The following is a 15,004-nucleotide window of genomic DNA, read 5'->3' as shown; positions in this document are numbered from 1 at the left end:
TTTCTACTCTATTTTTTAAACACTATCAAGGCTACGCTCATTTACGAGCTAAAGTCCTTGTTTCTTCTTCTACATTTCTCTTCAAAACGAGCAAAGCAATTAAGAGCCCATGGAAAACCATGGATGCAAAGGGTGCCTTACACATTCCCTTTGCATAATTACCCCCCCCCCCCCCCCGAACTCAGTTTTTATTTAAAAGGTTTTTCCTGTTCTTTTAGCCTTTCTGATTATTTTGGATAAAATAAAAGTCGGTGGCGACTCTTACTTACCGCAACATTTCGAATAAAGTCAGTTCACTGTATTACAGCAGGAAATAAACTGATAAGAATAATAGACAACTAAATAAAAAGGGTATTACGAAGAACCTAGTAAGAAGGAATGCCAACAAAAAAGGTGTGTTTCGTAGGTATTTTGCATATTTCAAGAATTTTCAGTGTAAAATCTCAGGGATCTACACCATGTTGAAATATAGGGAACAAGGTGAAGGAAATGCTTCATGAATGAGGGGAGACAGACATTATAACTTTTGTGTTCAGACCAAGCGTGAAACATTACCACCAATATCATTCGAGGTGAAGGTAACTGTAGAGTTGGGAATTAAGATGAAAGGACTCAAATTTGGCGAAATAATTGGACAAAGTTAGCTACAGAGAACCAATGTATTGAGGACAAAATTCTTTTAAGGGGGAGATTGTAATATCCGAGCCTAAAAGATTGATTTGGGTCCTCTTATTCATCAAATAATGAAATTATGGAATCAAGGGTACAATAGTCATATTTCCCTAAAGGGAATTTTGGTCAATTCTCAATGATATTGCATGGTATATCAAGCCAATTTAAGACTTAAGCATGATTGAGATAATGGTTTAGCCATTGATTCATTTATTTGGACAAAGGGCATTTTAGGAATTTCAATAACTAAGTGAAGGATAAATGGTCAACTGGGTATGAGATTATATATAGAAAATGGCTGAAGCGGAAATGATGACTTCTCTTCTCCTCTCAACCTTCTTTCACACGAGATAGAAGAGAGAAAAAGTAAGGATGGAGGTGTTTTGCAATTTTTCTCTTTACACTCATCTTCATAACTTTTATATTGATCATTCATCAATTATAAGTAGTAATGCTTGGAGATTCTCTAAAATGCAAGACAAGGTTTGGCAAAGAGGCAAAGAAATTGGGAAGAAGAAAGAAATCAAGAGGAAGGGGATTGATCATCAAACCTCTAGATGGATGAGGAGAAAATGAAGTTCAAGTGAGGATGCATGTGGCTAGAAAAGAAAAGAGGTTCACCATCATCTCCATCATCATTTTTTATTTTTTAGAAAGGTGGGTTTCCCCTCCCTTAAGTTATGAATTTCCATTTTGTATGAACCTTAACCTATGAATTGGTAAATGCATGTTAGATTCCTAGGGTTGATTATTTAAATGATGTGCATTTTATTGATTATTATGTTAATAAAGTTATAAGTGACCCTAGGATGTTATATGATGGATATAATAACGAGAAAGATATTAAGAGCTGGATTTCTAGTGCATGATTTTAGAAAACAGAAAACATTGATGGTTTAGTTAAGATTATAATGAGTGTTATTGCAACACCCCATTTCCCCATCGTTATATTAAATAAATAATCAGAGTAAGTAAAAACTCAACCAACGTCAAATAGGATGCTACATTCATAAACATCATACAAATTGCTTAGATACTTAAATAAAAATACATATCACATTAGTGCGGATGAACCGATACTAAAATCACCATTTGTTCAAACTTCAATTTTATAACGCAACGGAAATAATTCATGCATGGTAATTCATCATCTTCGAAAACAGCTAAAAAAATACCAACATCGCAAAGAGAATTCATAATCTTCTCAAACTTCCAAAACACAATAATAAACAAAAGAATTGCAAAATAAGCATCCATCCCCCCAGTGTTATGTATCAAAGCAAAACTCGACTCGATCTATGAAATATTAGGCGTTGCTCCATACCTCAATTACTCCAATCCTGGTCACCTGTGCATTACCCACGTAGAGGTAACATTCAAGCAGAAGGGGTGAGATATCATAAAAATATAAGAGGAAGTATAATAATGAGTAGATAGCATTTTAAGCACACACAATTATATTTCTTCAGCATCAAACATCAAATCATACATGGCGTAATGCAATGGAACTGACACCGAATCATATGCATGTGGTACCATCGGGGCATAAGCTCCCATCATTCGCTAATATAGGCCATCTTTACGCCAATACAGACCATCGTTACTCCAATACAGGCCATCGTTAAGGACACCAGTCCCGACTATGAATGCATGTGAACATTGACATGCAACAACATTTCATCTCATAAATATCACGCCAATCCAGGCCATCATCATCTTCAATGTACATCACAGCATACAAACAATTGCATCAATCATACAATATCATTACCGTCATATATTAACAAAACCCGTACAAAAAGCATAAGTTATATCAAATAATTGTGTACTGGTTTCAATGTATTTTTATGAGATTGAAAATAATTTTAGCTTTCTAATGGTTCAAACGGCGCGTTAAACGGACACCCGAGTCAAAAGTTATGGATTTTACAAGTTTTGAAAAAATTGTTGTCAGCTTCAGGATATCTATTTTCCACGGCGGTAAATCGATTTCCTCACTTCCAGAGGCCAATTTTCACTCAGGAAATCGATTTCCTCAGGGGCAAATTTGAAGGATAGAAAAACACTTAGAAAGGGGGGGGGTTTGAATAAGTGTAGCTTTAAAACTTGTAAGATAAAAACAATTTGCTCAATGATTTTTATCCTGGTTCGTTGTTAACTAAACTACTCCAGTCCTTCCCCTTGGAGTGATTTACCTCACCTGAGGATTTAATCCACTAATCACACTTGATTACAATGGTTTTCCACTTAGACAACTGCTAAGTCTTCTAGAGTATCCTGATCACAACCTGATCACAACCTGATCACTCTAGGAACAAAATGCTTAGACAACTTCTAAGACTTGCTAGAGTATACTAATCAACAACCTGATCACTCTAGTTCTTACAACTTAATGTAAACAAATTCTTTTAAGAGTTACAATGCTTCTTATAAAGCTATTATCACAACTGTGATTTTCTCTTAAGTTTAAGCTTAAATCTCACTAAGATATTACAACAGCAATGTAGTGAGCTTGATGATGAAGTTTGAGAGCTTTTGAATCTGACAGCGTTTTTGTATAATGCGCAAGTGTTGTATTTAGCTTCTCATCAAAACTTCATATTTATAGGCACTTGAGAAGATGACCGTTGGGAGCATTTAATGCTTTGCGTATTCCGTACATCATTGCATTTAATGTTTCACTCTTTTGTCAACTACCTCGAGCCTTGTTTTCGCTGTGTCTACTGACGTTGCCTTTAATAGCTTCTAACGTTCCTTTTGTCAGTCAGAGTAGCCTGCCAGTCTAGTACTTGCTTCTGATCTGATGTTTGTGTAAACAACGTTTGAATGTCATCAGAGTCAAACAGCTTGGTGCAGAGCATCTTCTTGTCTTCTGACCTTGAAGTGCTTCTGAGTGTGATACCATGAGAACTTCAGTGCTCCTGCTTCTGATTTCAAGTTCTTCTGATGCTTCCATAGACCCATGTTCTGATTCTGCTTGACCGTCTTCTGATGTCTTGCCAGACCATGTTCTGATGTTGCATGCTGAACCTTCTGAGTCAGTGTTTCTTGCGCTGATTTTGTGCATACTCTTTATATAATTCCTGAAACGGAAATTGCATAGTATTAGAGTACCACATTATCTCATACAAAATTCATATGCTTGTTATCATCAAAACTAAGAATATTGATCAGAACAAATCTTGTTCTAACAATCTCCCCCTTTTTGATGATGACAAAAACATACATAAATGATATGAATTTGCGATCAGAATATCAGACGGCTAAAGACAATTACACAGCTATAGCATAAGCATATAAACATTGTGTGAATATGTCTCCCCCTGAGACTAACAATCTCCCCCTGAAATAAATACTAGAAGAATTTTATAAATAAAAGACTTCCCTGAGTATTTCAGTTGAGACGTCCACAAATGCTTAGATCTTCAAAACATTCACAGCTTCTGATTCTTGCTTCCATAGGACAGCTTCAGAACTTGAATTTCCTAGATCTTCAGAATATTCATAGCTTCTGATTCTTGCTTCCATTGGACAGCTTCAGAGCTTGAATTTCTTCTTGAGTCATTGCATGCTAGATTGTATCAGAACATTGTTGAATGTACCAGAGCATCATCAGAGCATCTTTACATCCTGAAATGTTACAGAACAAACTAAACGACAAAAGTCAGCATGAATGAATCAGAACATAGAATATGTTTCAGAATATATCAATACCTTCACCTGAAATAACATGACAAAGGAAATTAACCTTCTCCAAGAAAAACTCACATTTTGACAACTTGGCATATAATTCCTTCTCTTTCAACACTTGTAGCACGGTTTGCAAATCTTCAACATGATCTTCTTCAGACTTGGAATATATTAGAATATCATCAATAAATACTACTAGGAACTGATCCCAATAAAGGCAAAATATCTGATTCATACACTTCATCAATACTCTCGGAGCATTAGTAACACCGAAAGTCATCACATAATACTCGTAATGTCCATACCGAGTCCTAAAAGCCGTCTTATGAATATCTTCATCTTTCACTCGAATCTGATGGTAACCCGACCTCAAGTCAATCTTATTGAACACTCATGCACCTACTAATTCTTGATTGTAACTTTATTCAGTTGTCGGTAATCAACATAAAGCCTCGTACTACCGTCCTTCTTCTTTACTAACAACACTGGAGCTCCCCAAGGTGACAAACTTGGTATCACGAATTTCTTTTCAAGTAGTTCTTCTAATTGCTTCTTTAACTCTGCAAATTCAGATGCTGACATTCTATACGGTGCCATAGAAACAGGTCTGGTACCAGAAACAAGATCAATACCAAATTCTACTTTTCTCTCTGGCGGCACATCTGAAATTTCATCGGGAAAACTTCAGGAAACTCTCACACCACCGGTAATTCATCAATAGCAGCCTGATTCTCAATGGACAAAGAGGCCATCAATGCAAACACTTGAGATTCATCTTTTATCAACTCCTTCAACTTTCTAGCAGATAAGAACTCAGTTTTCTTCTCCTCATCAGGAGTAGAAAACCACACCGACTTGTAATAACAATTAATATGAACATAGTTGGAATCCAACTAGTTCATACCCAAGATCACATCCAGACCACTTAACGATAAACAAATTAGATTCACGGCAAAGTCTCTACCGAACATCGACAGAGGACACTTCGAACATACTAGAGAAGTAGTCACCGACCCATTAGCTGGAGTATCGATAACCATCTCTCTATTCATAAAGGATAAAACAAGCCCCAACCTCTTTACACAGTCAACAACAATAAAACAGTGAGTAGCACTAGTGTCAATAATAGCAATTAAAGGAATGCTATCAATGAAACATGTACCTCTAATAATCCTGTCCTCAGTAGCTATTTGAGTCTCTGCTAAACAAACACTTTCCCACCAACTTGTGTCTACTTCGGTTTCTGATACTAACTACTAATATGCTCTTCTTCACCACAGTTGAAGCAAAGCACCTCTTTATGTTTACATTCAGCTACTGTGTGCCCGGTTTTTCCACAACAAAATCACCTTTTTACCTTAGTAGTACATGCATTGCTCTTATGACTAGGTTTCCCACACTTGAAACATACAATACCAGCGGGAGCGTCTCCCCCACTAGTTCTCTGACCATCAGCAACTTTTTGTTTTCCTTTACTAGCTAGAGCATCATACGGCTTCCCACGGTATTGTTGGTGCTTACCTCGCTTCTCATTAAGGGTCTTATAATGAGAATTATTGTCCTCTTCATAAATCCTGCAACTATCTATCAAATCTGGAAAGTTGCGAATCTTCTTGTATCCAATCGCCTTCTTAATTTCTGGACGCAACCCATTCCCAAATTTGATACACTTTGAAAACTCAGCAGCCTCATTATAGTGAGGATAGAACTTTTCCTGCTCTACGAACTTTGCAGCATAATTTGTAATCGACAAATTTACTTATTTCAACTCGAGGAATTCAATCTCCTTCTTCCCGCGAACATCCTCAAGGTAGTACTTCCTCATAAATTCTCTACTGAAAACAGCCCAAGTGATAATTTCACATGTAGTTTCCAATCTCTGACGAGTCTCTAGCTACCAGTCATCAGCTTCGACAGCCAGCATGTGAGTACCATAACGCACCTTCTGCACTTGAGTGCAGTCCATCACTTGGAAAATCCGTTCTATCTCCTTAAGACAAGCCATCGCTCCATCAGGATCATACTTGTCCTTGAAGGTAGGAGGATTCTCCCTATGAAATGTTGCCAAACTACGGGATTCATCATGCGCACCCGTGTTAGGTTGATTCTGCATAGCCTGAGCCATCGCTTCCAAGACAGCAGCAATCGCAACATCATTTCTTCCAGCCATCTTCTTCTTCACACCATACAACAAACAACGATTAGAAACTAAATTGAAAATACTCGATTGTCAAACGACACTTCTGACTCGACAAATTGGTCGGACAGACCGATCTGCTTTAATGCCAATTATAACACCCCATTTCCCCATCGTTATATTAAATAAATAATCAGAGTAATTAAAAACATCAACCAACATCAAATAGGATGCTACATTCATATACATCATACAAATTGCTCGGATATTTAAACAAAGATACATAACACGTTAGTGCGGATGAACCGATACTAAAATCACCATTTGTTCAAACTTCAATTTTATAACGCAACGGAAATAATTCAAGCATGGTAATTCATCATCTTCGAAAATTGCTAAAAAAATTACCAACATCGTAATAACATCAAATAGAATTCATAATCTTCTCAAACTTCTAAAACACAGTAAAACCCGACTCGATCTACGCAATACTAGGCGTCACTCCATACCTTAACTACTCTAATCCTGGTCACCTGTGTGGTACTCACGTAGAGGTAACATTCAAATAGAATGGGTGAGATATCATAACATTATAAAAGGAAGTATAATAATGAGTAGATAGCATTTTAAGCAAACACGATTATATTTCTTCAATGTCAAGCATCAAATCATACATGGTGTAATGCAATGGAACTGACAACGACTCATATACATGTGGTACCATCAAGGCATAAGCCCCATGATTCGCCAATACAGGCTATCTTTACACCAATATAGGCTATCGTTACGTCAATACATACCATCGCTACGCCAATATAGGCCATCGTTACGCCAATACAAGCCATCGCTAAGGACACAAGTCCCGACTATGAACGCATGCGACAATGACATGCAACAGAATTTCATCTCATTAATATCACGCCAATACAGGCCATATTCATCTTCAACGTACATCACATCATACAAACAATTGCATCAATCATACAATATCATTACCGTCGTATATTAACAAAACCCGTACAACAAGCATAAGTTATATCAAATAATTGTATACTAGTTTATAATGTATTTTTATGAGATAGAAAATAATTTTAGCTTTCCAACGGTCTAAACGGTGCATCAAACGGACACCCTAGTCAAAAGTTATGGATTTTACAAGTTTTGAAAAAAACTGCTGTCAGCCTAGAAATCGATTTCCCACAATGGTAAAACGATTTCCTCACTTCTGGAGGCCAATTTTTGCAATTTTCGCTCAGGAAATCGATTTCCACGGGGGTAAATCGATTTCCAATAGTCTAGTGGCCAAAATAAGTGTTTTCGTATAGGAAATCGATTTCCCATAGTGGTAAATCTATTTCCACACTATGACAGTGAAAAATTATGCAATTTTTTCTACTACGGGATTTTCTTCTCCAACCCAAAAATTCCAATTTTCATAAAACAATCAGCAGCCTTTATTTGATAAATTATGCACATATTATACCAACCAATTTCACATAACATTCATCAAGATTTCATTAACTCAGTAAAACCCCATAAAAACAAATAATGAGAACTCAAGATCTACAACTATGAGAAATTAATTACCAGCATTCCCCATTATTATACAACCCATTACATGGTTAGAACCCCACTCTTACCTTTGGATTGAAGGTGCTCTAAACTTTCAATGAAACTTTTCCCTAGCCTCTTGAGTTCCTCTTCTCTTTCACGTTCTCTCTGATTCTCCCAATTCTTTCCTATTTTCTAATCCTCTCTTTTTCCTCCTATTTTTATTTAATCCCTTACTAACTAATATTCTACTAATGGGCTTAACATCACACTCCCACTAATTCTAATGTTAACACTACAACAGGCCCAATTACTAACCAACCTATTATTTTATTATTATTATTATTATTATTATGATTCAACCACATACAATTCTAGCATAAATAATAATAATTCTTAATTTCACCAAATGATTCAAAATCAATCAATTAAATAATTAAGTAAATTAAATGGGTGTTACAGTTATAGCCAAGTCATAAGTTTTCCTTTTCCTAGTGCCAGGATGAATAAATGCAAGAGATGTTTTGGCCCAATTACGACTGTAATATACATTACGGCTAAGTCATAATCTCTAGTGGAAATTGTTTAAACTCCTTAATTGAATGTCCAAAATCCTAGTTCCTAATGGCTTTTGATTCCCTTAAGTGTTAGGACAAACATAGGTGTAGATATGCTTAGGAATCTATTAAAAAATCTAAGGCCATTTGTGACTAGTGAGTGGGTAATTAATTGTGCAGACATATTTATGACTCAAGCAAGGATTGCTAGGCTTCGAGTGATGTTAGGAGTATCATAAAGAAAACCTGTGCTAGTTATGTCTAGCGTAGGAGAATCTTGGATACTTGACATTATTATGGATATTTAGATCAATAATGAGTCTTGGTGACTGATAGAATTATGGGCGACGACTCATGGAAAACTTCCAGGGATTTGACTGGTATGCATATAGGATGAGTGGACGAAAAACACATAATTTTAGTTGTTTGTTCACTAAATTGAACCGGGGTCTCACGGAGCGATAGTGAGATATTGGTGACCCAAAAAACTATACTCGATTGTGGAGACCGTTGTGGTTATGATCTATAAGTTATATAGGAGTGACAAGTGACAATTTCTAGTGTTTTGTATATATAGTTTTATGGCACTTATCGTGTTTGTGTTGTATTACCGTTGAAAAATTCCCAACTTAGTGTATAAATACATTTAGTTTGTTTATACTCGTGTTTTGATTCATTTATGTACCGACTAATAGCTTTCCATTAATTTTGTAGGTATTCATGCATGATTGGAGCATTGAGTAATAAAGGCCAAAGGCTAAGCTTCAAGATTGCAATGTTTAGCAATTTATCAAAGAATAAGGCTCAAATAAGTATGATAAAAATCATCAATTTGGTTTCCATTTAATCATTTTTAGATAGAGCGTTGAATAAGCTTTCCAACGCTTCAAACCGGACGCAAATTGGAGCTACAGTTCTAAAGTTATGGCGAAAACAAAATCTGATTTTTTTTCAAGTTACAGCAGAGTTAACTCAGCGAGCTTGTGCTACCGCTAAGCGAGATTTGCTGGGCAAAAATTGTATATTTATGGAAAAACACATTTTTTTTAGGTATGAGTTGGGTATTTTTGAGTCTGAACACCATCAATTTCATTCTTTGATGAGAGAAGCTCAAAAACAACAATGGATCATGCATCTTGATGATTATAAGGTGGGTTTGCTTCAATCGGTGTTGACAACTCGAGAGATTCCAGTTTATCTTTTCTCGTCTCTATGTATTTTCCATTTGTTGAGTTTGTTTATATATTTACTCTGAACATATGTATATATATCGTTCATGGCGTTGTATAAAGTTTGCTTTACAAATCAAACTTGTTGTCTTCATTGATCTTTTTGCATTTATTTTTGGATTTGTGTTATTATAGACATATACCTCACAAATCTTAATTGAGGATGGATATCTATTAATTTCTAGAATCTAGACATATATTTAGAGCTAATATTCATTATGGGTATCGAAGCTTAATGCTTCCGTGTTTGAGTTTCACGCGAGAGATCGCTGACGCGACAATACAGATGTTCTCACAACTTTGCGTTAGAGATAACCTGAGTTGTGATATGTCTCGTTGGTGCTTCAGAGAAGAACACGGATGAGAGAGATAGGTGATGTGTTTAAGGAGTATTGTAGATTGAGTGCAACTGATTGATAGGTTTAAGTTTGTGACAAGTAGTTTAAATTCATGCCTGATAAGTTTTTCCTCTCCAAAGAATGCATTTATTTTCTTGTTCATACATTTTTACTTTAACCCATTCAAACCCAAACTCATTAACGCAAGAAATTATCGAATGGAAATTCAATAGCACTAATCTCTGTGTAGACGATAAATTCCCGGAATAATATTTCCAAATCTTTTGTTGTTTGCCCTCTGCTGCTTCAACAAGGAGCTATGTGATTACCACGACATATCTATATGGCACGCGGTATGTGATTATCCAATTGACCAGTCAGGAGATATGTGTTTATCTCGGTATTCTTGTTTTAGCATAAAACTTTGAAGGTTTACCTTAGACTCGCTTAGGACCGAAGTCTTATGAATTTATATTACGATAGTCAATGATTTGCAAGCAACTCTAGATAGTTGAGTATTAACCTGTATAGTTATAGTCACCTACGAGTATAGTGGATGTTTGCACTCGCGATATTATACTTAATTTTAGAGATTTATACATGGTTCAGATCATGTGAGTGGCAGTAAGATATACTAGATCCAAATGCCATGTTCATGAGAGAGACCCCAAGGGACGTAATCTGGTTGAGTTACACAAAAGTTATATGGTTGATGAGGCCCTTTTAGGATTGAGGCTTATGAGTATCCTAATTATCGGTTTGAGAAACTGTGATGAAATAATTATTATTTCGATAAACAAATTTGATATGTAAGAATAAATATGCGACCCTCGGTTAATGACCGTGAGGTATTCAGTCTGTAGTTAAATCAGTCAGGTGGATGTAAGTTACCCTATTGAATTATTTAAGTAAGCCTTAATCCAGGTAGATGGATAATGAGAGATTTATTAATTTAGATGAGAAACTCACTAAGATTTTTATCTCATCCCAGATTGTTATATTATTTTTTTAATAAATAGGTGATTTGAATTGGGTTTATAGTTGAAGACTTGACACTGAGAACTTGATGAAACTTATTTTTCTTTATGCTCAAAATTTCTTTAGGCTAGATGATATATCAGTTTGATTTGTATTAGCAAAATTATTTGGATATGGATCCTCTCCAATTTATTCTTTGCTGCTACCATTCTGCTCTTATCCCAGCCTTCTATTAATATTCTATTTCTCTTTTCAAAACAACCTTATCAAATTCATATTAATTATTATCCATTGGATAAGGCATTGGAGGGATAGTTGCAGAAAGAAGCAGCAGGTGATCCATTTTCAAATTATTTGGTCAACTTTTCAGATTTGTACGTTGATGTATTTAGTACCAAAGTATTAACGCCACTGATTATTATATAATGTACAGAGATTTAACATAGTTGTCAAGTTGTAGTAATGAATTTGGATAAATTTTTCATGTCTCCTTCTTTCATTTATCATCTTACTTTTAATTTTAACTGTTATTTCATTTAAACTAAATTTTATAAGTTTTTTTTTTTAAACTCATCATTCGAACACCTAAACCTCTTTTCCGTGTTTCTCTTACTTTCATATAATTTCTTATAACTCTTAAATAAGGTATTCAGGTATGTAATACACAATATCAAATGGGTCACAATCTTGTAGTCTTAACTCAGATAATAATTGACAATTTTTTTATAGATCTTATGAGGTGAAAACCTTGCTGGAAACCCCAAAATACTCCTAAATTTCAAAGATATATCTCCGAAATTATTCATTTTTCAATTATTTCGGAGATTCATCTCCGAAAACACTTATTTTTAGATTTTTACGGATATGCATCTCCGAAAACACCTATATTTCAATTTAAAGGTTGGATTTAAAATGTCAGGTGTTTTTTCGGAGATGCATCTCTGAAAAAACCTTCATATACCATTTTCCCTCCTTCACTATTTCACTCATTTTCCTCCAAACAAAACCCAAACCCTCTTCAAAACCTCAATCATTTTCCGAAACATCCACTGATAGCAAGATAAGGTTTATTGGATCATTATTACTCCAAGAAATCTATAAATAATGCATCTATACATTTTCATCAACATCAAGCCACAAACAGTAATGTCACAAACCTACCCCCACCTTGCTTTTGTCTACTCGGTAGTGGTTACCCGATGCCGTTTCAATTTAGATTCTCGCGCGACACGCCTTTTGCGGAATTGATACCGACGCTTAACTCTCTCTTGCAATATCCGAAAAATCAGAAGGTTGTCAAGCTTGAGTACCGTTCGCCTTCATTTGACGACGAGGGAGACGTCCAGTTCACCCCATTTGAGGTTAAGAACGACGGAGATTTAGCGGTTGTGTGGTCAACTTTTGATCGATATTCTTCGAAGGGTCTGATCGAGTTGGTTGCGAAACTATCGAGAGCCGACGTTATCAAAATGTTCTGCCGTCCACAACTACCCGTGTTTAACAATATGTAACTTTAATTTCATGTTGAGCTATCTTTGTAATTTCGATTATCTATGATAAATCCAAGCTTTGTTGGTTTGTTATTTGTTTTCTGTATCAGACAATATTTCGGATGTGCATCTCCGAAATTTCCTAAGGGGTGATTTCGGATGTGCACATCCGAAGTCACTTTTATTTTTAAAAAATAGGTGTCTTCGGAAGTGCATCTCCGAAATCATATTTTTTTCAGAAAAAATTGCATTCGGAGATGCACTTCCAAAATATAGAGACGTTTATAAAATTTCATCGCAGGTTCCTAAGAAGTCATAGAAGTCTATAAAGAAATTGTCCAATAATTTCATATTGTTGAAACGTTTCCATAAATGTAGGTGAGATTTCTACTATTGTCTTGTGAGTACATTCTTTAGTTTATGTAATTTCCTCAAAAGTTAGAGACTAATGTTGGAAAACTTGAAGTCAGAGTTGAGTTTTTTTTTTTTACAGAAACAAAGACTCTATTTATAGAAAAATAGACAGAAAAAAATAGAAAATAAATTTCACAATCAAGTAGGTCCTATAATTGTTTAAATCTATTTTATTCTTTTTTGTAATTATCTCTTTAAATGGAGCTATCCATATTTTTTTAGAAATGGAGAGACACCAAGACACAAGTAGTTAGACAAGGGGGAAAACAACAGAAAGAAACAATCAAATAAGATACGGACTATAGTTATAAGATTCACTTTGAAGATTTCAATTTTCAACAAATCAATAAATTGGATATGCATAGATTATTGTTGGATGAATTGTTCTTGTAGCTATCATGTCAATGGCCTGCTTGGTATTTATTTCCAAATGCATATCATTAAATTATACGGTCCTTGAAATATTTAAAATTACGTTAATAGGTCTATGGATTTTAAAATTCGTAAATTAAATATCTGAATTTGTCAAAAATATTTATTTTATATTTGAATTAATTGATTAATCGATTTCTAAAACCTTAAATAGTTTATAGTTAAGTGATTCTATACTCTTAAATAATTTTAATTAGATCTATATACGTCTAAATAATTTTAAATAATTGACATTTTGGTTTCTAAATTTTGGGAATTTCGGATGATTATTAAGCTTTTGAAAACTATACAACTTGCTTGATGGAATCTAGCACACAAATTAAATTCATGGATAAAAAGTAAACAATAAGAAGATACACATCTTCTTAATAATAAGGTAAAGATTGGGAAATAATATCTAAATCTCCTATTAAAAAAAGATAAGGTTTTGAAATTTATATTGATAATGTCGATATAGAGTTTATAATTAGTTAAATCTCTCATCTTATAAATTAATTTTTTCAGGATGTTATATATATATATATATATATATATATATATATATATATATATATATATATATATATATATATATATATATATATATATATATATATATATATATATATATATATATATATATATATATATATATATATATATATATATATATATATATATATATAGCATATCAAGTGAGAGTATTTTTTAATGAGAGGTGTGAGAGGAACAAATATCAACTATTGGACTCATCAAGAGAGAGAATGTTAATACATTAATGTGGCTATTACTTTCTCTCTCTTGATGAATCCAATGGTTGATATTTAGAATTAGTTCAAATGGAGGAGAAGGAAATCTTTGGTGAATTTACTACAAGTAGCACAAGAATGGTGAATCAAGTATGTGGTTGGTAAAATCTTTAGGTCATTGACGTCAAGATTCGATAACGTAGTGGTTGCTATTGAAGCGTCCAAGGATATTTCAAACATGAACAAAGAAGAGTTGCAGAATTCTCTTGAGGCCAATGAGTAGAGAATAGAGGAGAGAAACGTTGACAAAGCAAAAGCTGAAATTGCTTTGCAAGCTCGTTTCGTTGGAAATTTATGCTTCAATAACTCTGCTTATGCTTCGAGTAGTAACTCCAGCAGAAGTACTTGCTACGTCAACAACAAAGTAAACATGAGTTGGAGAAGCCTCCTTATCCCTTTGCTTCTCATCTTTGACTAGCTTCTTTTGCTTCACAATCTTCTTAGCATCTCTCTCTACCTTTGATGATTTTCTCCTACCCATGTTAGTGGACGATATAAACCTAGAAGAGAAAAATGAGTTGGTTAAAATGTATGGCCTCTGCTTTTATAGAGAAATTTTCTTTGAAAATGGATCCTCAGAATCTTGTGGCCATACTTCTCGAGCCTTATTACCTATGCTACTATCTAATTGTGACTATCTTGAAATTTTTAGTCAGCATGCTTATGCATCAACATGTTTTCTGATTTCTCACCTACTTCTTTTTTTCTAAAAAATTTGTACTTGTTTT

General features: G+C 34.5%; 1 protein-coding gene across 1 annotated transcript; it reads right to left on the bottom strand.

The window, feature by feature from the left end:
* Positions 1 to 4,764: 4,764 nt before the first annotated feature.
* LOC131658615 (uncharacterized) lies at positions 4,765 to 7,323 on the bottom strand. Its single transcript, XM_058927889.1, has 6 exons — positions 7,300 to 7,323; positions 6,305 to 6,538; positions 5,720 to 6,076; positions 5,358 to 5,615; positions 5,062 to 5,255; positions 4,765 to 4,969 (listed from the first exon to the last, which is right to left on the bottom strand). Exons 1-6 carry the CDS (start codon positions 7,321 to 7,323, stop codon positions 4,765 to 4,767), a joined length of 1,272 nt encoding a protein of 423 aa, XP_058783872.1.
* Positions 7,324 to 15,004: the final 7,681 nt, after the last annotated feature.

Source organism: Vicia villosa, linkage group LG3, assembly GCF_029867415.1.
Source record: "Vicia villosa cultivar HV-30 ecotype Madison, WI linkage group LG3, Vvil1.0, whole genome shotgun sequence".
Taxonomy (NCBI): domain Eukaryota; kingdom Viridiplantae; phylum Streptophyta; class Magnoliopsida; order Fabales; family Fabaceae; genus Vicia; species Vicia villosa.
This window is presented reverse-complemented; position numbering and strand designations above follow the sequence as displayed.